Source organism: Neltuma alba, unplaced genomic scaffold, assembly GCF_004799145.2.
Source record: "Neltuma alba isolate B1F8T4 unplaced genomic scaffold, ASM479914v2 tig00001706_pilon, whole genome shotgun sequence".
NCBI lineage: Eukaryota > Viridiplantae > Streptophyta > Magnoliopsida > Fabales > Fabaceae > Neltuma > Neltuma alba.
The window spans coordinates 150,341-175,629 of record NW_021632575.1 but is presented as its reverse complement, the minus strand read 5'-3'; the positions used below and the strand labels follow the sequence as shown (position 1 = coordinate 175,629).

Here is a 25,289-nt window from a genome sequence, read left to right as displayed (position 1 = left end):
TGAGATGCAGGTATTTATTCGAGGTACAAGACATGAGAAGGTCAAAGTAAAATTTGTGATCAGGTGACTACAAAGAACAATGCTGCGATGTTGTGGATTTTTGAAGCCAAGATTTTTCTATGAATTTTCAGAATTTAATTAGACAGCAAATCTTTCACGCCTCAAATTTTACAATCATTAACATTATTTTCTTTAAAAAAATTATCGATAAATTTTATTGGAGTTACGTATAACTTGACCTTTCGACTATTTTCACGAATTATTGGTTTTTATTTGTAATTTTTATTTTTACATAATTCATCTCGGGTGGTTGTTTTCTTGTGGTATTGTTCCTGTTCTTACATTTAAATTGATTAACGTTATTTTCTCTCGCCCTTAATGTAGATATTGGATGAGTAATGTAGAGATTGAGAAAATTCAACAGCTGAAAATTAATTTAGTTAATTATTTGTAAAAAAATGTGCATTTATTTTCCTAAAATATCATCTATAAGAATTTACATTGAAATTGCTCCAATTAATAGACACTCCTCCATTTAATATGTGTAGTTAACAATACTTGATAAGTAATTAATTATTTGTTTAAAGGATCGAGTACTGATCCATATGGTTCCAAAGCCCCCCCAAAAAAGGAAAGAAGATGGAAGGGGAGTGATGAATTGGCCAACAAAACTAATTAAAGACAAAAGAAAAAGTTCATATATAGTGGGGAACATGAAATGTTGTTGGTGACTTAAACAGTAATTTACATTGTTTTTTTCCCAGAAGACATATGCTTGCACAAAACAAAACTTGTAGATGAGGACCTCATATTACTTGAAATACTTATATTCTTATATATGCATTGTACTATATGTTTAAAAAATAAACCATACTAATCACGAATTATGAATAATGCAACTTATACCATGTTGATATTAGTGACGGTTAGATTGGGCTTTTTCTTTCCATTATTGAAGATTAACGTCATTGGCATAAACTGCAGATAGAGCGAATTTGCAAGGCCTGCCCTTCATTCATATTTGATTGGGATCGGAATTTTAAAAGTGATATTACCTCCGGTCCTAATTATAAAAGCTAATTGACTAATTTGAGGAGATTAAAAAAATAAGTTAAGTTAGTTATTTATAATAAATAGGTGTTGTCTTTCCTAAAATATCTTTGCTAATCAAGTTTATTGGCTAGAACTATCATTATTAGAGAGATTATATTAGGAAAAAATGCATAAATATAAAAGACAAAGTGGATTGGGGTATTATAATTAGGACCAAAATAAAAGTCAAACGAGGTCTTATATTAAGAACTGGAGGTAGTATATGATTTGACATGAAATGATGAAGGAGGATACATATATACAAAAGAAATTTTATATATATTGCACTTTGTGGAAGAGATAGTAAAGGTGCAGGCTTTGGCTAAAAGAAAGAAAGAAAGAAAAGGACTGAGTTGTCGTTGTTAATTGTTAGTGAGAGATAAAGTACAAAAAGGAGAGAGTGAGAGGCATGAAGAAATATGTTAAAATTGTTATTGCTAGCTGGAAAGTATTTTTGACTGTATCTCTTTGTAATTTTTCAATTTATACCTTTTAAAATCCTTACTCATGGCAAATACTTAGATCTCATTTTGGCACAAAAAATAAAGGGGAAAAATGATGAGTACCTCCAGTTCTATGTATATGACCTTTTTAACTACTACATAGAAATTAACCAATTTAGTTAACCAATATTTTCACAAGTGGTTAGCAGAGTATAACCAATACATCAATGGCTCGTAAAAAGAGCTCAAATCCTTAAGTTTGATCAATAAGAACACCTTTTGGAATTCTCTTCACCAAGGTATAAACAACCTGGTATCTAAGAGTTACAGGCTCTCGGATTGCATCAGTGAAAGTGATTTCCATGCTTCTTACTTGACCCTTAGAATGCTCCTCGAAATCAAAGAAATGAAGGTAAACATAGTGTTCGCTATCTGCTGTAAAACCAATTGACGTCAAGTTGATATATATGGAAGCCGAATCATTTAGTGCTCGAACTGCAGTTCTTAACACTTCATCGGGTAGTTTGTACTCTTTTACATCACTGTTTATGGCTTCTGATGTGTAGAATCGCTCTGAGTTATTTATCTTTGCATTCAACCACGACCTACCATAGATATCATCTGCATATCTGCATCCTTGTGCGACCAGAAGACATTAATTAGTGAACTCTACTAGTTATTCTAGAGCAATTTAAATGAACACATGTCATCATTAGATACATACCTTATAAATTTAAGGTCTTCAGACATACCCAAGTTAACACATGTGAGGAGTCGTAATGGCAGCAAACTAGAGGTGGCTCTATATATAGAATTTGACAGAGGCCATAGTTCTAACAACGAAATAAAAGGTATGCCTTTACCAACGTTTACAAGACACACATCAATGTAGTTTGTTGGGGACATTTGAATGACTGTTCTTCGCCGAATTACATCAACAGTCTGTAACTTAATTTCTTCCAGGAAATTGACGCCAAGATATAAATAGAAGGATGGAATAGAGGTTTTGTTGTCATAGTTTCCATATGAAAAATAAGCCCTAATGAGATAGTTGTTGTGTTTGCCTTGCTTGGGTTTGAGTGTGTAGCAATTCCTTTTCCCTTCTGGAAAACTTCTTAGTGTTTTCATCTGTTCCCAAACTTGTTCTTGGCTATTATCAAGTGCGTCCTTATAAGATATATTATGTATTTCTCCAGATTCTACAACGTCTGCATTATCTGCCACGTGATGAAATCCATTTGTGTCCTCACTTTCTTGAGTTACCCCACAATCAATGCTTATCTCCCCTGATTAAATTGGGAAACAAACATGGAGGTTAATTATTATATAAGCATATTATAAAGTAAGAAAGTGGCGAGGCTTCAGGCCAAAAAAAAAAAGTGGCGTGACAAATAGATATGAATAATCAATATTAATGTCAAAAATAAAATTCATCAATACTGACTAATGAGTAGGAAATTAAAACATGTCTCGTTATTGTGTAATACTTCCCCCATTAGGTCATGAATAATCAAATCAAAAGGTTGATCAAATTTAGTTAAAAATAATAAATATATAAAAAATAATTTTTTTAAAAATATGTTTTTATTTATAGAGAAGGTGAACGAAAGAGAGAATAAATGAACAAAGAGACGAAGAAAAATGGGTAGAAAAATGATTTGAGAGAGATATATAATTAATTAAGAGTAAAAATAAATAAAAAATTAAATTTCCAAAGAAATACAAAGTAAAACTTATAAAAAGCACCAAGCCTATCCCAAAAGTATAATTTATATAAAGGATGGGAGAGAATATATGGCTATAGAACATAGTAAACATTAAGAAAAACAAATATTTTTGTTCTCAAAACAAAGCGCAATAATGATCAACAACCAAGTTACACTATTCAGTATTCAGGTCAAGTTTGGATGGTCCAAACATTTTATATGATTTTTTATTTAAATTTTCAGCATTTTTATATTTTAAAGAAGCAAAAAAAATGAAATACTCCCTTTGCTATCTAATATAAGTAATGGATGAGGTTAAGGACACAATTAAGAAATGGTTGTATTTGAGAAAAATTATATTCTCTATTTGGCCCCAATAAAATATGTACTAGTAGTATAGATGGTAGCTGGGTAATAAGTCGATAGTTAAACGGGTTATATCCCGGGTGCTTTTGTAAACATGAAATTAAATATTCACTAAAGGTTGTGATATTGCTTATACTACATAGCAGAGGGAGTAAATTTTAACTTCAGATATTAAAACGTATACCAATTAATAAAACAAATATTAATTTGGACCATGGAATGACTAAACAGTTTGGGTAATCATAATTTTTTAAAGGGAAAAAGCACATCCAACACCTTCAAATATTTTTTTCAGGTGCATATAATATCATAAAATATTTTGTAATGTATCAAGTATCCTGAAATATTTTTTCCATGCACATCCAAGACCCAAAAATATTTTTTAGCACAATTTTACACTTAACAATTTTGGATGCCAAATACATCAAAAAATAATTTAGGGTGCTGGATGTATCTGAAAAAAATATATTTAAGAGTATTGGACACAATAGAATATAGTCTACAGTGCTGAATGTACCTAATTTTTTTTTTAAAAGTGTTAGATACACCACAAAATATTCTAAGACAATGAACACAACTGAAAAAAAAAAAAATACTAGATGCAACTTAACCTCTCTTTAAAAACAAGATATCTTTTTCCATAATAAATCACGCTACTCATAAGTCATGATTGTAGAAAATTATCAGGTACTTAACTAATATATTTATTATACTTATTTTCGATTATCAAAATCATAATAGCAAGAGTCAGTTACATGACAAATAATTGGTAAACAAATTCACATGTTATGATTAGATTTTGAAAAAAAAAACAGAGAGCATATTATATATACAAGGTTTAGTATTTTATTTTTATGGGAAAATCACTATCATGTCCCAAGTAAAGAATTTATCACCTCTAGTCCTCAATATAAAATCTACTTTGTGGTATAATTTGCACTACAATTATATTACAAAGTCAATATTATATATTTAGAACCAGAGGTTGTAGTAATTAAAAAAGTCCCAATAAGAAGTAAATAATTTAGAATTTGTTGTTATTTTTTACTGTGTAACTTATGACTTTACTAGTTATGAGACTTTATAATTACTACTTCCGGTTCTAATTATAAGACCTCGTTTATACTTTACAAACGAGATCTTATAATTAGGAGCGGTAGTATAATTCTTCCCCGACCACACAGTAACCCCCGGCGAACAACTCGGGCACTGCATAAAAACGTATCTACTAATATAAACTTATAATACGTGGTGGTATCAACATTTGTGAAGACTCATTTATAAATTCCAGATTCAAATTCTCACAGACACACACACACACACTGAATAAATATATCGATGTTCTTACTGCCCGTATCAGTATCATCATCAGATGCAACAACTTGAGCTGACTTTGGAAGATCCATCATAGAAGGAACAGACGCAAGCAAAGCCACAATCCAAAGTACTGCGATCTTCATGGTTTCTCACACACACACAGAGAGAGAGAGAGAGAGAGAGATGAGGAGCATAGGTTGAGATGATTATTGTCTGTCGGGCAAAATTTACCACTGAATTAATTACCAGCCAACATGCAATAATTGGCAATTAATAATTAATAAATATTAGGAGTACTATCAAAACAGTGTCTATCAAGAAGACAAAAAAGGTTTATAAAATTATCACGGAGGATAAGTGCTGACTCAATCAAATTTGCCTTTTAGGACGACACTCTCAACAACCTTTTTTGGTAGCCATTTGTAGCAAACTTTTTTTTCCAGGATGTTCATTCTTTTGAATATTTTTTTTCGTTTTACGTAGTTTAGAACTTAAATTTTCTCAGTAATATATGGTTATATATATAAAAAATTAAATATGAAATTCACTTTTTGTTTATTTAAATATTATTCTTTTAATTTTAGATGTTAAAGTTGTTTTTGTTTTGAATAATTTTTAATTATTTAAACCATTTGAAGATACAAAACATTTTATTCTTCAATAAATAATTCATATCTATCTTTTTTTTGTATTTTTTCAAATTATATTATATGATTGACTTATTAATCTTTATAAATAATGAAGCTCCAATTGCTTCGCTTCCAAATTTTTCTTAACACAGATGGAGTTTTAAAAGTCATATAATAAGTGGTTTGAAGTCGTGACCCATGTGTCAAGAAAGTTAGTGCTGACTTAAAAAGTAATTTTCTTTTTTCCTGTAGTCTTTTAATTTTTTTATTACATAATCAGGTCTTGAAATTTTTTCCCCCCTTTTATCCATGATTTGAAACTATGGTTCTCAATATAAGTCACTCGTGAGGAGAAGTTTTAGTCCTAAATATAAGTTATTTATAGTATATTTAATATTTGTTTTTTAATTTTATCTTTATTTAATTCTCATTAAAAAAAGGAAGAGATATGAGAATTATTGTAAATATAGAAAAAAATGAAAGCTTTAATAAGGACAAAATTGAAATTTTTTTACAATTTAATACATTTCTTGATATACAAGAATGTGTTGCAAGTGACTTATATTAAGGACAAGAGTGATGTAGGGATCTGACTAAAAATTAGGTAAAACTATGGAGACTTGTAGATTAATTTTTTCAAGTTAAAGTTACCCAGACATATTTGTTCAAGTATTATATAGATAATGTAGCACGTTATATATTTTATATTATATATCCATATATTAATGGTTGAATTAGACTTTTCTTTCCATTATTGAATGTTACTGTCATTGCCAAAAATTGCAGCTAGCGAATTGCATGACAAGGATGCTCCTAATTGAACTTTGTTTTAGGCATGTTATAGTGATGTAAAGGGGAATTTGTATGTAAAACAAACGATGAGGCAAAGTGGGCAAAGAAATAAAGAAAAAGAAAGCGGGGTGAGTTGGTGTTGTTGCTACAGTGAGAGGCAAAATAAAAGAAACAAAAAGAAATAATTAAGCCTTCCTTTTTCTATAAAAAAAAAAAAAGTTGATTGTTTAAGGGATTATTGTGGAATTAATTAACATAATTTGATCAATACAGCATTAAAAATTATTGCATGTGAACTTCAGAATATTGGATTGTTGTAGCAAGCATTTTGCATGTCTAGACGTACGCATCTCCTATAATCCCATGCCTTCCTTTAATTTCCACTTCAAAAACATTTTTCTCTGGCATACTTGAACATTAATTTCCTTCAATCGAGTCACTTAAAAATCAAGAAAATCAAGAGAACATGGGGGATTGATATTACAAAATCTCCTATAATCCCATGTTGGTCTTAATTGACTTGGGTTTTGTCCAAAAGAAGAAAAAGAAGACTAGGTTCAGTTTATGTAAATTTGCAAATTTCTTTATCTCTTGAACCAAACATGATCACTTTAGAAGAATTGTCAGAACAAAGCAAACAAACAAACAATCTGACCAAGCAAAACAAATCTCTGTGATGGGATTATGGATGATCAATTCAGAGAAAGACCATGCATTTCTCTGCCAGCAATGCTACCTAGCAGATGGAGGTGAGTATGATCCAGACTGAGAATAACTTGTTTCCAATGTAGTGCTTGAGATTAAGCTGCTGCTTTCTGCACTTTCAACAGATGCTTCCATAGCCAAACATTGCTTCAGATCAATCACAACAGAACTTATATCAGGTCTTTGGATTGCTGTTGGTGTAATGCAAGACATGGCTATTTCTAGAAACTTCCATGCTGAAGCACTGCTGAATTTTCCTTCTAATCTTGGATCCACAATGGCTTGGATATCCCCATTCTCAAGCTTTGGATTTACCCAATCAGATATGTGACGTGTGCTGTCAGATGTTACGGTTACTGCTCGCTGGCCAGTCATTAGCTCAAGTAGAAGTATCCCAAAACTATAAACATCACTTCTTTTGTTCAAGTTTCCAGTTCTATGGAACCTGCAAATTTTGCAAGATCTATTACTGTTTGAATATATTGATTAAGCTAAGCAGGTGTTTTATTTTTAATTACCAAATCTAAATTTCAAGGCCGTGGATATTACTCTAAGTTGCAATTATATGCATTGCTAGTCTATTATATTTTGTTGAAGTTGAGGAAAATGGGTTAAATTTATATTTTGGGCACAACAAGGATTAGAAAGGAAAAAGGATAACAAAATTTATCATATAACAACATACTCAGGATCGAGGTAACCAAATGTGCCTGCTGGGCGAGTTGAAATGTGAGTGTCAGTATCATTAGTAAAAGCTTTAGATAATCCAAAATCAGCAATCTTGGCGTGCATGTTTTCACTTAGCAAGATGTTTGAAGATTTCAAGTCTCTATGAATTATTGGTGGCTTGCAACCATTATGGAGATAGTCCAATCCTGCATTTCCATTAACCAATAATAAAGTGAATACTTAAGCTATATATAAGAAAAGTAAAGAATATAAAATAAAAGACCAAGGTAAATGAACTGCCAATGCAATGATGGGAAAGAAATAAGTAGTCTACAAACCACATGCTGCATCCGACGCAATTTGAAGTCTCTCATTCCACTTCAAAATATCTGGGTTCTTATCTGCAAAGCAATTATCATGCACGTCTCAAAAATAAGTAATTCTGTGAGTGAGTGAAAGAGAGAGGTGGGGGTTATAGAACTGACATTAAATTATTATTTAATCGTAAGAGTTAAGCTTGGGAATTAAGACTTAACAAACCTGACAGTAGGTTCCGGAGATTTCCCTTTGCCATGTATTCATAAATCAGTGCTCTCAAGTCACCATCATCACAAAAGCCAATGAGAGAAACAAGATTTTTATGATAAATAAGGGACAACAGTTTTGCCTGCATTAATTTTGAATCGTATCTTTATATGCCATGATTGAATAAAGTAATTTAGTAGGGTAATATAATATAAAAGAAATGAATGAAAATAAAATATATTTAATCAATCATTTTTGACTTCTAACCTCTGATTGAAACTCATTGAACCCTTGCTGTGATGACTTAGAAAGTAACTTGACTGCAACTTGTGTACCATCTTTTAGTCTTCCAAGATACACCTTCCCAAATCCCCCTTCTCCAATTTCAGTTTCAAAGTCATTGGTAATACTACGAACTTCAGCTTGAGAAAATCCTTGATTCTTTGATTTAAGCTGACCTTCTTTCTTAGACGCCAATACTGCTGCAGCAATGTGCAATGAAATTTCAAAAGCATTATATCTCTGTGTACTTGAAAAATCAATATAAAGAATATAACTAAAGAACAGTGGGGCACTTTATCACCTTTCTTACCACTATGATGTTTTCTTTTATTTTTGTAAAGCATCAAAGAAATGTAGACTATTATTGCAAGAACTGCCACAGAAACTACGGATGCAACAAGTGGTTTTATGAACTTCTTTGCATTGCTCTTGCAAGAGCCTCTCTGACAGAGACCTGGGTTTCCATCCAAACTAAGAAAAAAATATCATCAATATGCAAGTGTCAGTTTTAATGTATAAGTAAACAATTGATGATCTGTATATACCTTTTTTTTTTTTTTTCAGTAGGGGACAATCACATAAGAAGAAAACACACGCACCCACCAAACCTACGCACTAGAGTTTGAACTTGCAACCTCCCTGTAATTACAGGAAGTGTAAAGGTGCCATGTTGGTAATAAACTTCTAAGAGTTTTTGTTGAACATAAACATACATCAAAGTTAAACCAGTAGTTGACTTCTCCCTCAGAGCCTCGGGAATTGAGCCTTGGAGATTATTCCCTGTCAAATTACTGAGAACGCATCATGTGAGATAAATTGCAAAACTTGTTAGTTAGACAAGAAAAGAGTATTGCTATGCTCAAGTGTTGCAACTCACAGAAGTTTCAAATTGGGTAGTCCTGCTAAAGATTCTGGTATTTGTCCTGTTAATTTGTTGCTCGACAAATCCCTTCAATGTGAGACTCATTATTACCATCTCATATAATTATTATTAAATCAGAGCCGTGCCTTGCATAGATGATACTTACAAGGCCTCCAACGTCATGAGATTGGAGAATGAAGTTACAATCTGTCCTGTCAATTTGCTTGAGCTCATATTCCTGTTTACAAATTGGTAACAATAATAATGTTGCCAAGAAAAACACAAAGCAAAGAATGAGAGAGATTGAGGTCAAACAGTAAAGACACTTTCTGTATTGCTTAACTAATATCACACACACACACACTCACTCACTCACTCACTCACACAAAAACACAAATACGATTAAACAGCATGAGAAACAGGGGATATATACTCTTGAACGAGGATATACGTTATAGCTATTTGGTAAAGTACATTTTATCTGAAGACGATCATGCATTAGAATTCTGAAACATAAGGAAGATCAAGAGACAATTACTCACAAAGAAGTGACCCGTGGAATGCTCTCAGAGTAATTGCAAGTCACCCCTTCCCATCTGTACTCTTTTGGCATGCAGGGGTCACCTTGCCAACTCATCCTCATGATGTTATAGGCATGTTTGATGTCCCGCATAGCATCAACTGTTAAATGGAAGTAACCTTGTGATCTTTCAGATATAAGAAAATTGTTGAGCAATAGATTTTGGCTTTGATTGATAATAAAATAAATCAATCAGTATCCTATATACTTGCCATCTTGTTCATGAGTTGGGGTATTTGGTTGGGGTAGTGTTCTATAAATCTCGTAAGCATTGATCATCGGGGGTAAACCAGAACCTGGGGTCGATGTGATTGAAATACTATTTAATTTAACCCCTTTTGGAATTCTCTTAACCAAGGTATAGACATCCTGGTATTTAAGAGTTACTTGCACTCGGATTGCATCAGTAAAAGTAATTTCCATGCTTCTTACTTGACCCTTAGAGTGCTCCTCGAAATCAAAAAAATGAAGGTAAACATAATGTTCGCTATCTGCTGTAAAATTAACGGTGGTCAAGGTGATATATAAGGAAGTTGAATCATTCAGTGCTCGGACTGCAGCTCTTAACACTTCATTTGGTAGTCTATACTCTTTTACATCACTGTTAATTGCTTCTGATGTGGAGAATTTCTCAGAGTTATTCAACTTTCCATTCAACCAGGATCTACCATAGATATCATCTGCATATCTGCATTATTGCGTAAGCGAAGGACATTAATGAAGAGAACTCTACTTATTCAAGAACAATTTAAATGAACATATGTCATGAGAGGCATACCTGATAAATTTAAGGTTTTCAGACATACCCAAGTTAACACATGTCATGAGGCCTAAAGGCAGCAAACTAGAGGTGGCTCTATATATAGAATTTGACAGAGGCCATAGTTCTAACAACGAAATAAAAGGCATCCCTCTACCAACGTTTACAAGACAGACATCAATGTAGTTTGTTGGGGACAGTTGAACGACTGTTTTTCGTCGAATTGCATTGACGTTTTCAAACTTAATTTCTGCCCAGAAATTGACACCAAGATGTAAATGGAAGTATGGAATAGAGTTTTTGTTGTCATAGTTTCCATATGACATGTAAGCCCTGATGAGATAGTTGTTGCGTTTGCCTTGCCTGGGTTTGAGTGTGTAACAATTCCTTTTGCCTTCTGGGAAACTTCTCAGTGTTTTCATCTGCTCCCAAACTTGTTCTTGGCTATTATCAAATGTGTCCTTTGAAGATATATTATATATTTTTCCAGATTCTACAAACTCTGCATTATCTGCATCATGATGAAATCCATTTGTGTCCTGACTTTCTTGAGTTACCCCACAATCGATGCTTATCTCCCCTAATCAAATTACAAACGTGGATGTTAAATTAGCAGGAAGTGCCCAGACAAATACATATGAATAATCAATATTAATGTAAAAAAATGAAATTCATTAATACTGACTCATGGTTCAAATTTCATGCAATGAGTTAGGATATTAAAACATGTCTAATTATACTCCCTCCGTTCCTTATTATAAGAGACGAATAACTAATTTACGTTGATCAAAAAAACAGTTAAAATTAGTTAAGAACAATCAATGTGTCAAAAGTATAATTTTTTTTTCAAAACTGCCCTCATTAATAAGGAGAGAGAGCATGAGAGGGAACAATTAAATTATTAAAAGAAAGAGAAGTGGGAGGGAGGGAGAGTGTGAGTTGGAGACAATAAATATGGGTAAAATACGAAATCAACACAAAAAAGTAGAGACAACTTTTAAATGTCTCTTATATATAGGAACATGCCATAAGCATCAAATGTCTCTTATAATAAGCAACGGAGGGAGTATTGTATAATATATATAGTTATACACTACTCAGAAAAACAAATGTTTTTCTTCTCAATACGAAGTGCAACAATGATCAACAACCAATTTACACTATTCAGGTGAAGTTTGGATAGTCCAGACATTTTTTATATACGATTTTTTTATTTAAATTTTCAGCATTTTTTATATTTTAAAAGGAAAAAAGCATAAAATATTCCCTTCGGTGCTTAATATTACCTTCAATCCTTAGTAGACGAGCTAGTTTGACTTCCAATTTGTTCTTCAATATAAGACCCCAATCCACTTTGTCTCTTTTTTTTTCTCCCCAAGGTAGTCCTTATAGTAGTTATACAAGTTAAAAGTTTTATCGAATAGTAGTTTTAGCTAATATACTTTATTAGTAAGGATATTTAAGAAAGACAACATATTGTATTACAAATAACTAACTTAACTAATTTTCTTAATCAATTTAAATTAGTCAACTAACTTTTATATTAAAGATCAGAGTATAATGGATGGTGCCGAGTGCATGATTAAGTAATGGTTGGTTTTGGGGAAAAAAGGCTATTGTCTATTTTACTCTCATTAAGCGGATGTAGCATTTAACAAATTTCCACCACTATTGACCAAGTTTTTATTCAAGAATTCCGTACTCAAACCGTTCCTCATTCACTGACTTACGTGGAAACCCAGTAAGAGACGTCGGAGAAGCGAAATACCATACCAAATAGGATAGCTAAATCTGTAAATACTAAAATGTCCAATAATTACAAGAGAAAATCCAAAAAAAAAACCATCAAAATAGAAGAATTACAAATAGGGACTCATTACAACAATTTTTTTTTCCTGCCAAGGGACTCATTACAACAATTTTTTTTTTTCTGCAAGGGACTCATTACAACATTAGTATTGGTCTTGAGTCTTGACAATAATAGTATGAGTTTTGACAATAACTTTTGTGAATGGGTCCCTATATGTAATTTTTCAATTTTTAGGATTTTTTTGGTGATTTTTTCTAATTACAAGTACAAATATTCAAATTAAAATATAAAACTTGGACAATAAACTAACCAGGCAATTTGGGTACTCACAATTTTTTAAAAACTAGATGTATTTCTCCACAATAATTCACAGCACTCATAAGTCATATAAATTATGTATACATAGTATAATTTGCCATAGGTACTTCACTAGTATATTTATTTTCAATTAAATTAAGATAAGTGAATGTTAAATTTAAGTAGAAATTAAAAATCATAATAACCTGACTTAATTCTTAGTCACATGACAAATAATTGATATAATAAATTCAGATGCTAAGATTTGATTGGGGAAAAAAGATTATATATGCAATTCTAAGTGTCTTAACTTTATCCTATCCATCTTTTTTTTTTTTGGCCAAAATTTATCCTATCCATCTGACACCTCATGAATGCATAAAAAACACATCCACTAATAAAAACTTAAGATCAAGGCCAAAAAATATAAATTTAAAAAATATATATGTATAAATATAAGATATCAACGTTTTGGAAGACTTAATTAAAATTTAGTCAAAATATAAATAATTTTCATATATTAAATTACACCAACTTAAGATGCTGGTTTGAAAATCATGGTCTACGATAACTCTCACACGCTTTCTGAAATGGGGAAAAAAATCCAACTGGTGTTAAAAGTTAAACAGAGAAATACTCTTGATGAAGGAGGATAATCTTGTATTGTTTTATTTTGTTTAGTAAGAGTTCAGTTTTCATTAAAAAAAAAAAAGAAGTAAAACACAATAATAATCACACGAGTTCTGGGACTACAGGCATCTAAAATTCCAGTTCGAATTCTTATATGTATTATAAAACACCCACCCACCCATACACACACACACACATAAACACAGATTAAATCGAAGTACTTACTGTCTGTATCAATATCATCATCAGATGCAACAACTTGTGCTGATTTTGGAAGGTCGATGATGGAAGAGACAGATACAAGCAAAGCCACAATCCATAGTGCTGCCATCTTCATGGTTTAGACAGAGAGAGAGACAGAGGTGAGGAGCACGATGAGTTGAGAGCATTATCAGTTGGGAAAAATTAAGCACTGATCATTACTAAATTAATAAATATTATTATGAAAAAAAGTAAGTGCGTATCAAGAACGGAAAAAAAGAAGACTTGGAAAATTATCACCGATTACATTTACGCCTCGAATCAGAAGACGACATCTCACATTATTGCATCTACTCCAAAGAAAATAAATGTTGACTCAATCACATTTCTTTTTTCAGACAATACTCTTATCAACCTTTTTTGGGGGGCCATTCCTAACAAACTATTTTTTTGTCGTTAATTAGTTTTATGTAGTTTAGAAAACTAAATATGAAATTTACTTTGTATTTATTTAACTATTAATATCTCGATTTTATAGACGCTAAAATTAGTGCTCCCTTCAATTCTAAATATAAGACCCATTTTGTAGTGTAATTTGCACTACAAAATGGGTCTCATATTTAAATTACACTACAAAATGGGTCTTATATTTAGCATTGGAGGAGTACTATTTTATTATTTAAGCCATTTTGTGTAAGGTTGCTTTTTTGTTGTGTTTAAGCTTATTTTGTGTAGCTTGTTGTTTTTTAATCCAGCATAATGATAGCAAAAAAGTTTATTTTTCTTTTTGAAAAAAATTCCGAATTGCTGGATAATTATAAGGCGTAAGTATCACAAAAACGTAACATCTCATATTTCACATCAGAGATATTCTGCAATATATTATTTATTTAAGTTATTTAGTATGTGAAATAATTGAGCTTCTTTTGGGCCAGATTAATAATTGAGCTGATGTGGAATATTTGTAAAAGAAATTATACTTTATGGGAAAGCTACGAGATGTGTTATGCTAGAATGAGTTTCCACTCACACTTTGCCAAAAAGAAGAAATGAAAGGAACCGTGTGGAGTGGGTAGGTGAAATAAAGCAAAAGAAAAGAAAAGAAGAAAAGATATAGTCATGAGAAGCACGAAATGTTGAACAGTAACACTTGTCTCCCTATAAGTAGGAGATGGCATGCTTGATTTCGTTGTTATGAATCATACAATAATTGGGTGGGTTTTCTTAAAGGAACCACCTTATAAAGCTTTGGGTTCCTCAACTCTACAACTGGCTTTTCAGGTGTGTAGTTCTCCTGTAAATTTGTGCTTTTTATAATGGTGTTTCATTAAGAGCCGATTAGCCAGACAAAACTACCTGCTGAGCGTGGTTCTTTCAAAAACTAAAGCTTCTTATAGTCTTTCGGACCAGTAGTCTTTGTTTCCTTAGATGGAAAAAAAATATTACTCCTCTAGTCTTATTTATAAGACAGAGAAAGTTTTTATCCATCCTATTTATAAGTAACTTTATTAAATTTTAAATATGAGTGTACTATTTTGTCCTTCATTTATTATAGTATGGACAGTTATTTCTTGAACAGTGCATATATTAAATAGGGACAAAATTGAAAAAGTATTATATTTTAATAGAAAGTTAATGTAATTTAAAATTTTTCTTAATCTATATAAAATATTTTGAAAGTGTTTTATAAATAGGGTAAGAGAAGTATTTGACTTAGTCATCGAGATATAGACATATAAAATGAATCAATGATTCTTTGGGATAAGATCATACAGGGTTTTGGTATTAATTATGGACTGATACGTTGTAGGATCGATCGGGCTCTTTTTCCCAGGGCCCATATAATACGAACTGTTGTATGCTTAACGATGACGATGATCTATTATTTAATTATTTATAGGCCCAAATATTAGTTGTCTCAAGAATTATTATTTTATCTAAAATATTTTGGTTTTCTAATTAAGTTGTTGGAAGATGATCTTACTTTTGCTTGAGACTGTATGCTTATATAACTCTTAAAATTGTAGTAGACAATGATGCTAATTGAATCTCAAATTCAAATTCAGATACTCCATCCACTTATTATTAAGGAAACTAATTAAATTACATTAATTAAGTTGTCACAAATTTATCCTTTATAAAATTTTAAAAATGAAATTAGCTTTTCTGCATATTTGCAGTAAATTAATAGATTTTGTAGTTTGTTTGGAAAAAATTTGATGGCAAATTCTACCATATTATTTGTTTCTGGTTTGTTATAACGACGTTCCAAATAAACACAGCAAGGAAAATTTTTTTAGGGAGAATTGAAATAAGGTCCCCAAAAAAAACATGTTCATAAAAAAGTTTTATAATAACTAAACGGCTTGTAATGACAAGTTAAAGAGTAAAAAATGACAACATATTTGCTTACTTATCATTAAAACTTTTAGTCATTATATATTTTTTAAGGATCGCATGATAATCCTCCAAATTTTTATGGCTTACTATGAAATTTGGCTCTTACACTAATTCCAATTCACTGGCTAAAAGAGAGAAAGTATCTTTGACTACATCTCAGTTTGTAATTTTCCAATGTACCCCTTTGAAAAATTATTGAATATAAAATTGTAATCTTGCTGAACAAAATGATGGTTGAGAATCAAAATATAAATACTGAATATCATTGCAACACAGCTAAAACCTTCTCTGTTTTTCCCTCGTCCTCGCATCCAATATTATTACTTCAGATGAAGATAGAATCTCTTTACTTGCTAAGGGAATTCTTCTTAATTAGTTATTAATTTCAAAGTCTTGTACTTTATATTGTCCCCAACTATACATTACTACGTGAACATAATCAGATCAATAAATTCTACTGTATCACCATTCACCAAGTGAAAGCCAACAAGCTTCAAAATTCATTTTACATATCTGCCTTTTTATTCAACAAACATCCACATAACATACCAATTCACACCAAAAAAAAAAAAAAGGAGATTCTTCCTCTACCTTGTAAATAAGAAGTGCATGCCATGGCAGTCTTTATCGCCTTCTCTGCAGTGTGTGCGCTGAAGTATCCAAGTAACATAGGATTCATTGATATTCTGGAGCAAAGAAACGGATTTCTCGACAAAACAAAACAATCTCTCTGCAAATAATCCTACCCAGAACATGGAGCTGAGTTTTTTTTTTTTGGGTCAAAATGGAGCTGACTTTGATTCAATTGCAGAGCCAGAAATTTCCAACTTCAGATATTCCCTTAAAACAGCTTCTACGTCTTTTATGTCAGGCCTTTGAATTGCAGCTCGTTGAGTACAAGATATGGCTATGTCTGAAAATTTCTCTACAGAAGCAGCATTGAATTGTCCCTCTAATCTCGGATCCATAATGGATCGGATGTCCTCACTCTTCATCTTTGGATCCACCCATTCCGATATGTGCTTTGGTTTGCCATCAGGTGCTTTCATTACTGCCGGCCGACCGCTTATAAGTTGAAGTAAAATTACTCCAAAACTATAAACATTGCTTCTCTTATTCAGATTTCTACAGTCCTGGATTCTGCAACATTGTCAAGATTGAGTATCCATCAATGAATTTGCGTTTTCATGTATTTGGCCAAAAAAAAAAAAGCTGATGCTAAATCTTTTCAAGTGATGAACATACCATTTTCAAGTTATTCTGCTAAATTTTGTTAGAAGTAGAGCTATACAGATATTCACTGCAAGAGAAATTTCTCTAAATTTTGTTTAGATTCTTAGCAGTGTAGAATCTATAAATTTTGCATGATTAATTAGCCATATAAAGAAAATTAAGCTAAGCAAATATGATATTTTAGTCATCAGTTGAGGATTATTTTGGGTTGCACTTTTATGTGTGTGTGATGCTAGATGTGTTTAAAATGATACTCCCTCCTGTCTTTTTTATAAGAGCCCAATAATTAATTTACGCGATTCAAAAAAATAGTTAAAAACAATAAATATGTAAAAAATGATTTTTTTTTCCAAAATATCCTTATTTATAAAGGGTAAGTAAGAGAGAGAAAGCATGAAAGAGAATGTAATAAGCCTTTTAATTAATGCAATCTATAAAATTAATTAGGAGCAAAATAGTAAAGCACATTAAATATTTAGACAACCACAAGTAGTAACTTATAAAAAGAACTAAGACAAATTAAATCTTAGGCCCTTTATAAAAAGGACTTGGGCAAATATGTTTACAATTATTATACTTTTCTAAAGTCCTTAGATAAACAGGGCAAATTTCTATTTCAATGAATTGCTTAAAACTAAGTTCAAGAGTTTTCATAGTGAGAGAAGTTTAAAAATTAGAAGGAAAAAAACCGTACTCAAGATCACGATAACCAAAAGCGCCAACACCAGGACAAGTTGAATATGCAGTGCTAGTATCATCATGAAAAGCTCTTGACAATCCAAAGTCACCAATCTTAACTTGCATGCCTGTGCTTAACAAGATGTTGGAAGGTTTTAGATCTCTATGAGTTATGATTGGCAAACAATTATTATGGAGCTAGTTCAATCCTGCATTTTTATTGAGAAGCAAGACAATTTTAAAAGTTACAATAAAGAGGAAAATCACTAAAAATAACAATGAAAAAGAATAAAAGCAAATATGGATTGACAATTTCAAAGAAAGGAAAAGACTATTATTGTACACAACACGCGCTGCGTCCAATGCTATCTGAAGTCTCTCATTCCATTTTAAAGGATGCGGGTTCTTATCTGCAAAATATTAGGTTGTGCATAGAAAAATGTCATGTAATACCCCAGAAACTAAATAATGATACATATGACTTAGTTGCCATCCTTCCTTTTTTCCCCTTTTTGTTTTAAAAAGTTATCATGATTCGAGAAATATGCGAAATTAAAGTGCATTGAAGAATTTCCATCTAATAAATTAAAGAGTCAGCTCTCTCTCTCTCTCTCTCTCTATATATATATATATATATATATATTCTGGCATTATGGAATGGATAAAGCTATAATACTTAACAAACCTGATAATTTTTGTTGTAGATTTCCTTCAGCCATGTAGTCATAAACTAGAGCTTTCATGTCATCATCATCACAACAGCCAACAAGAGAAACCAAATTCCTGTGATGAACAACCATCAAAATGTTTTGCCTGCATTTATTTTGAACTTCAGCTCTATTATTATCGCTAAACAAATCAATGTGTTGGATTTCAATACTATAAAATAATTAATGATTTTTGCCACTAACCTCACGCTGAAATTCCTTATATCCTTGCTGTGATGACCCTGACAGTACCTTCACTGCAACTTGCCTGCCATCTAGTTCGCCCAGGTACACCTTTCCAAACCCCCCTTCAATTTCGGTTTCAAATCTATTGGTGATGCTATGAACTTCCGAGGGATTAAACACATGACCATTGGAATTTGGAATTAGAATATTCCTGTATCTTCTGGTCGAAGAAATCACCTCTGCAGTAATGAAAAATGAAATTCCAATTGCATCATGTATTAGTATTTGAACTTCAATAATTGTAGAGATAAACATGCACTATAATTTTTTTCTTTTTTTCTTTTTCTTTGCCAACAAACATACACTATAATTAGCACTTTATAACCTTTCAACTTTAACAGCTCTCTACTTGATTATAGTCAATCAATTTAAGAGTACTCGGTCAGATTTTTTTTTTTCCAAGGAGCTTTAACTATTTGTAATAATTAAGAGAGGTAATTTTCTAGTTAAAAAGAACAAATTTATCATTAACTAATACTGTTTTGCCAAAAATGCTCTTCAATATAATTAACGTGAAAACACCTCCATTAAGTAACTTCGCGCATATTTAATATAGGAGCGTTTTTGTCAAATAATTAATTGAGAAAATGGTCTTATAAACAACCCAAAGGTGCAAAAAAAAAAAAAAAGGACTCCTGTATTCAGAAATGGGGGGACTTTCTTACAAATGAATATGATGTAGTGAGGATTAATCCTACGCTACGAGTAAATTAAAGCACGAACTTGGCAAACAATGAATTCTTTTCAAAGATTCATAAAGGGAAAATGGATATAAAGAAGAGTGACGATGTGAGCTCACCTGCGATACTTTGTCTTTCTTTGCAAAAAAACCACGGCAATGCGGACTACTATTACAAGGAATGCTACAGAAGCTACTGCAGATGCAATGAGCAGCATAATGCGCTTCTTTGTTTTGCTTCTGCAAGCACCTATTTGACTGAGACTTGGATTTGCACCCAAACTAGGATGAAAAAGCACCAGTACATATATAACTGTCAGTTCTTTGACAGAACGTAACATTATCCGTATATTTTTCAACTAGCATATCACATTAATTACCGCTGTTAATAATATCTTAAATCAAGACAAGTATTATTATATATATTTGAAACTAAAATACACGAGTGAGAGAATATAGAATTAATTCTTCTGAATATATATTCTCAACCAAAACAGAAGTGCCATTCTATGCAGACAATGCATGCTACTGGCGGAGAGGAATGAATTAAGAGTGTTGCAATAAGCTAACCTCAATGTTGAAGAAGTGCCGTTCTTCTCCCTCAGAGCCTTTGGAATTGAACCACTTAGATTGTTAATACACCACGTGAGAAAACCACAATATTTGTGGGACTAGACAGTATTATACTACAGCATTGCAACTTACAGTAGTTTCAGATTGGGTAGCTTCGCTAAAACTTCAGGTATTTCTCCTGTCAATTGATTGTTGGACAAATCCCTACGAGATGAGACATATTAATCCTACGAAATTATTACCTGCAGCTTGGATAATGAATCCGAGATCGGAAAATGAAGTACTTATCTCTCCAGTCAATTTGCTTGAGCTCAAGTTCCTGAGAATGGAAATTTCACTATAATAAAGACAAGCAAGGACGAAGAGAGATATATTGGACGTCACAACACACACACATATAAATTTCTTTACAGCTCCTTGAACGATATTAACATATCAATAAACAGCATGAACAACGAATATATATATACTAGAGTCTTGAACAAAAAAGTTCGTTATTTGGTACGAAATATTATTTCCTTTGGTTATCAAGTCTAACAAAAATTTAAAAGATCAAAAGGCTACTCACAATGAAGTGACCGACGGGATGTTGTCAATGTAATTACGAGCCAGACCTTCCCAACTATAATTGCTTGGCATGCAGGGATCTCCTTGCCAATTTCTGGTGATGTTATATGCATGTTTGACAAATCCGTACAGCACCCACTGTTATCTCCGATATAAGCAGCATTTCAGAGTTTTTCAATACATAAACATGAGGATTTAGAATCAAAGAGCCATGTGTTAAAACCTAAAAATAATTCAAGTAAAAGAAGGACTCATAGGAAGAAAAATTAAAATATGATAGGAATTAAGGGCTAAAGAAAAAGTGACTTCGGTTAATTAAACATGAGGAAGTTATTGAGAGCATGAGGGAGTTGTTGAGAGAAATTTAAGTTGATCATAAATATTTTATCAGAAAAAAATGTTTTCAACTTATAAAAATAAGCTAAACATATACTCCCTCCGGTCCATAATAAAACGATGGTTAGGAGAAAATTGTGTTTTAAAACATAAGACGTTATCAGGATAATTAATGTGATTTTTTTTCACTTTTGCCCATATCCCCAATCCTACACTACCATATGTAGTGTACTAGTGTATACAAATGCTAGCAAGTAAGGATTAAGATGTGTGCTTATGCAGTAAGGTTGAATGATCACTAGCGTCTCACGACAACTTAAAACTCATGAAGAGAAAGACCCCACATACAACAGATGAGAAATAACATAAATGTAATATTGAAAGCAATTTTATGATTTTTTTTACGGGTAAAACAGGGAAAACCTTATTATTTTAGGACATATTTAATTACTAAACTTCTTTTTCTTGTTATGTGATAAAAGTTAACTGATTTCCTATGTTGTAGACCGGAGGCAATATTTCTTCCCCACTTATGCACCCCCTTGCTCCCAGCATCTTCTTTATGTTTACTTTGACTAAAAATCATTTTTTAATAATCTCAAAGAAACTGACCTTAAGTCCACATAAAAAAAAAAAAAAGAAGACTGATTTTGGTCTTAGTTGATTTTAAACAAGATGATAGACCATCTTTAAATTCGCCTAACATGGGCGCTACTTCTTAAGAAGTGAGTAAAGGAGAGTGATAAGATAAAAAAATTATATGTAATACAATACTCGCCACCCCCCTCTCGAGTTGGTGAATTCGGTTGGGGCAGTACTCGTTAGAGCTCAAAAGCATTGATCATGGGGGGCAAACCAGAATCTGGGCTGCATGTGATTGAAATGCTATTAAGATCTTCTCCTGTAGGTACCATCTTCACCATGGTTTTGTGCACCCCGTATTGAAAAGTTATGTTCTCTCGGATGGTATCAGTGAAAGCAATTTCCATCTTTCTTTGCTGATCTTGAGGATGATCGAAGTTAAAGAAATGGAAGTAAACATAGTACTCATAATATGTACTATTAGGTTGCGTTTGATAGGAAGCATTAAAAACGAGGGATTGAGATTGAGATTGTAATTGAGAAAATCTATTAAAAGAGTATTTAGCATAAGAGATTACTTGTTATATAAGATTAGTCAAACCCATATATGTGGGATTGGAGAATACCACGAGGAGAAATGGTATTCCCCGATCTCACTTCTATAGGTTTGTCTAATCCCATATAAAAAACAATAGCTCATGCCAAATACTATGTTAATGATTTTTTTTTTTACCAATTGCAATCTTAATTTCAATCTCTCATTTTTAATGTTTCGTACCAAACAGGATCTTAATGTACTTCCCCAAGTCGATAACTAAGGGAGACGAACCGTTCTGTGATCGAATTGCAGGGCTCATCAACACTTCTTTGGGTAATATATAATCTGACACATCACCATTAATTGCAACTGGGCGGCTTGAACCATTGAACAGAAAAAGGCTCGTACGCGACAACTATGATTGGTCAAACGCGCGGTTGGCTCGGTCTTGGACCTGGGAGGTGTTTGGATAGAAACCAAATCATGGTTTCAGAAGTGCTTTTACGGATTACGAAGTAAATATATGGAGGAGGTTACCTCGTTTTGCGGAAAAGTGATTCTGAAACCTAGGTTTTGGTTTTGCCAAACACCCCCTGGTCTTGGCAAAACGAAACATTTATTAGGCCGTTCAATGAGAGCCGGTAATACAGGTCCAGCCCGCAATTCGGGTTGGCCTGCACTGCTCGATATTCGTGCCGCCAGTTTGTTTTATCAGCTCTACTCTCGCTTTGCCGACAAGTTGGACAGCACAAGAAGAAAAGGAATTCAAGTCATATGCAAATGCAGTTGAATGGCCGCACAGTTCCGTTACAAGTGGATCACCTCACCTAGGAAATCGTAATCGATGACCAAAAACAAAGTGTCCGGGGAGTTTGGCAGGAACACTAGAAACATCAATATGCTTCTTTCTCGATCGTTTTCTTTTTGTGAATTGAGTGCTGGAATAATAATTTTAATAGCCTGTAATTTATTTCTCAGGTAAAATCAAAATTGGGTTGCTGCCGGAGCCGTTTAATTTCTTTTAGTTTTGCTTAAACCTAAGGTTGCATGTTTAGCCAGCACGCTTAGGCTTAGCCTTCAAGTTTCTTTCGCAAAGTGACGAGAAGTTCTCTGAAGTCAACAAGTCGTCGAAGAATCTTCAAGTTTCTTTCACAGAGTGACGAGAAGTTCTCTAAAGTCAACAAGTCGAAGAAACTAGAAATTAAAGGCTCAATAAAGAGGGGTTGTTGGTTCTCTAAATGAAAGGCTCATCTCTTATGTCAGATCCAAACAGGCCGATGGATGCAGTCATCACTCATCACTGATACGTGCGATTTGTATTTGTAGGACGAGCTGAGCCAACAAGAAAATTTTAATATCTCTGGTCCACATTTGTGAACACATATATGAATGGTAAATATATATATATACTACTTTGATCCTAAATATAAGATTTATTTTATAATGTAATTTAGACTAAAAAATGAATTTAATATTTAGAATCCAATGAGTAATATATTTTTTCACTCTTTTAATATTAACGTCTTTAGTTATAATATTGGGCAAAAAAAGTCTGTAATTATAATAAATTCTACGTTGAAATTTTAAATCTTGACAAAACGATTTTAAATATTTATATGTTAAAATTTTTCCCAACAATTTACATGTTAAATTCGACTTCCAAAATAGAAATGATTGCAATAAAAAATATCCCCATTTCAGTAGTATTATTTTTTCACTTTTCTTTTTTTAAAAAATTAAGCTTATTTTTCAAAAATATTTAAGAGGCTAAAAATTCTAAAATTAGAGGAAACAACATAGAAGTTGAACAGTTGTAAATTAATTGGTCTTCCAATCTGAAATGGTGATCAAAATAAATTAATCTTGTTTTTAGTGCATTTAATACCCTAAAAAATAAAAATTATGATATTGAATGTAACTGAACATATAATATCAGGTGCTAGTTGCACCATAAAAATAAAATTACAGTACTAAATACATCATAAAAAATAAGATATTAAATGCATTTTTAAAAAAATTAGAATGTTGGATGTTTGGAAAAAAGACAATAAAATATCCTGAAAATTAGTAAAAGACAAATAAGTATGAGTAAATTTTAAAATCTCAATTTAGACCCCTAATACTATTTTGGAAGTTTCAAGTCTTGCAAAATTACATAGATACCCTTCACTATTTTTTTTTCTTTTTAAATATTGCTACTGCAGCACCTTCAACTGGTTTCTAGCCACCAGAGCTCTAGTGCCGGCAACCCTCCCAGTGGCTTGCTGCCAAAACTCACCGAAACTCTAGTGACTAGTTGCTGAAGCTCTGATAACTACTTTTTTTTATGTATTAACTACTTTTTTTAACTATAGACTATTTTTATTTCAAAAATTAAAAAAATGCATCATGTGTTGTTGAAAATTTGGTAACTACTTTTTGTTTAATTATTTACTATTTTTATGTAGTCAATAATTACATAAAAGTAGTCACTAAAACTTTGAAAATGAAAATAGTCAATAATTAAATTACAGTAATCAATAATTATATGAAAGTAATCACAGTAAGTAAGGGCAATATTATCATTTTATAATATTTTAAAATTCCAAAATAGTATAAGGGACCTGATTTTGATTCAAGTGGAAAACAAGTGGTACTCAAAGCAGAACCAGAAGTTCCACTGTTACTTTCGGCATTTTGAAGGGACATTTCCAAGGCCAGCCATTCCGTTAAATCATCTCCTACATGTTCTATATCAGGCCTTTGAATTGCAACTTGCGGAATGCAAGCCATGGCTATCTCTAAAAATTTCCATACTAAAGCATTATTGAATTTTCCCCCTAATCTGGGATCCATAATCGGTTGGATATCCCCAATCTCCAGCTTTGGAGCCACCCAATAAGATATGTGATTTGTGTTGCCAGCAGGCGCTCCTATATATTACTGCCGGCCAACCACTCATGAGCTCAAGTAAATTTACCCCAAAACTATAAATATTGCTTATGTTATTCAGGTTTCCAAAGCAACGGAAACTGTAAATTTTTCAAGATTGAGTATCCATCAATAAATTTTCATTTTCATGGATTTGGCCCAGAAAAGTGTGAT

At 32.2% G+C, this 25,289-nt stretch overlaps 4 protein-coding genes across 7 annotated transcripts; all 4 read right to left on the bottom strand.

Moving 5' to 3' along the window:
* Nucleotides 1-1,788: 1,788 nt before the first annotated feature.
* On the bottom strand, nt 1,789-5,069 carry LOC114761796 (putative leucine-rich repeat receptor-like serine/threonine-protein kinase At2g19230). Its single transcript, XM_028951233.1, has 3 exons — nt 4,956-5,069; nt 2,260-2,821; nt 1,789-2,164 (listed from the first exon to the last, which is right to left on the bottom strand). Exons 1-3 carry the CDS (start codon nt 5,065-5,067, stop codon nt 1,789-1,791), a joined length of 1,050 nt encoding a protein of 349 aa, XP_028807066.1. The 5' UTR covers nt 5,068-5,069.
* A 1,750-nt stretch (nt 5,070-6,819) lies between these two features.
* LOC114761683 (receptor-like protein kinase At3g21340) lies at nt 6,820-10,016 on the bottom strand. Of its 4 annotated transcripts, none has more exons than XM_028951110.1 (10): nt 9,931-10,016; nt 9,555-9,626; nt 9,404-9,475; nt 9,240-9,317; nt 8,828-8,997; nt 8,512-8,726; nt 8,260-8,386; nt 8,058-8,120; nt 7,736-7,925; nt 6,820-7,495 (listed from the first exon to the last, which is right to left on the bottom strand). In XM_028951110.1, the coding sequence occupies exons 1-10, from the start codon at nt 9,999-10,001 to the stop codon at nt 7,078-7,080; spliced, it is 1,476 nt and encodes a 491-aa protein (XP_028806943.1). In that variant the 5' UTR covers nt 10,002-10,016; the 3' UTR covers nt 6,820-7,077. The 4 variants fall into 4 exon arrangements, with proteins under 4 accessions (XP_028806943.1, XP_028806951.1, XP_028806959.1 ...); XM_028951118.1 differs by having other exon boundaries at nt 8,512-8,723; XM_028951126.1 differs by having other exon boundaries at nt 8,837-8,997.
* Nucleotides 10,017-10,160: 144 nt separating this feature from the next.
* LOC114761786 (probable LRR receptor-like serine/threonine-protein kinase At1g05700) lies at nt 10,161-13,812 on the bottom strand. Its single transcript, XM_028951226.1, has 3 exons — nt 13,691-13,812; nt 10,747-11,308; nt 10,161-10,656 (listed from the first exon to the last, which is right to left on the bottom strand). The coding sequence occupies exons 1-3, from the start codon at nt 13,800-13,802 to the stop codon at nt 10,161-10,163; spliced, it is 1,170 nt and encodes a 389-aa protein (XP_028807059.1). The 5' UTR covers nt 13,803-13,812.
* A 3,033-nt stretch (nt 13,813-16,845) lies between these two features.
* LOC114761778 (probable LRR receptor-like serine/threonine-protein kinase At4g29180) lies at nt 16,846-24,977 on the bottom strand. The gene is made up of 5 exons (XM_028951216.1): nt 24,809-24,977; nt 18,953-19,109; nt 18,663-18,760; nt 17,994-18,105; nt 16,846-17,206 (listed from the first exon to the last, which is right to left on the bottom strand). The coding sequence occupies exons 1-5, from the start codon at nt 24,975-24,977 to the stop codon at nt 16,846-16,848; spliced, it is 897 nt and encodes a 298-aa protein (XP_028807049.1).
* Nucleotides 24,978-25,289: the final 312 nt, after the last annotated feature.

Bases quoted from the DNA above. Each gene is read 5' to 3' on its own strand.
- LOC114761778 (XM_028951216.1), bottom strand. From the start codon at position 24,977: ATGGCTTGCATTCCGCAAGTTGCAATTCAAAGGCCTGATATAGAACAT. The intron at 19,110-24,808 runs GTCCCTTATACT...TCATTACTGCAG, and splicing joins TCCACTTGAATCAAAATCAG to AGGTGATTTCTTCGACCAGA. The intron at 17,207-17,993 runs GTACGGTTTTTT...ACAATGTTGCAG, and splicing joins TTTGGTTATCGTGATCTTGA to AATCCAGGACTGTAGAAATC.
- LOC114761786 (XM_028951226.1), bottom strand. From the start codon at position 13,802: ATGAAGATGGCAGCACTATGGATTGTGGCTTTGCTTGTATCTGTCTCT. The intron at 11,309-13,690 runs GTAAGTACTTCG...TAATTTGATTAG, and splicing joins TGATGATATTGATACAGACA to GGGAGATAAGCATCGATTGT. The intron at 10,657-10,746 runs GTATGCCTCTCA...GCAATAATGCAG, and splicing joins GAAAACCTTAAATTTATCAG to ATATGCAGATGATATCTATG.
- LOC114761683 (XM_028951110.1), bottom strand. From the start codon at position 10,001: ATGCCAAAAGAGTACAGATGGGAAGGGGTGACTTGCAATTACTCTGAG. The intron at 9,627-9,930 runs GTGAGTAATTGT...ATTTGTAAACAG, and splicing joins ATTCCACGGGTCACTTCTTT to GAATATGAGCTCAAGCAAAT. The intron at 7,496-7,735 runs GTATGTTGTTAT...CAAAATTTGCAG, and splicing joins TTTGGTTACCTCGATCCTGA to GTTCCATAGAACTGGAAACT.
- LOC114761796 (XM_028951233.1), bottom strand. From the start codon at position 5,067: ATGAAGATCGCAGTACTTTGGATTGTGGCTTTGCTTGCGTCTGTTCCT. The intron at 2,822-4,955 runs GTAAGAACATCG...CAATTTAATCAG, and splicing joins TGATGATACTGATACGGGCA to GGGAGATAAGCATTGATTGT. The intron at 2,165-2,259 runs GTATGTATCTAA...ACAAGGATGCAG, and splicing joins GAAGACCTTAAATTTATAAG to ATATGCAGATGATATCTATG.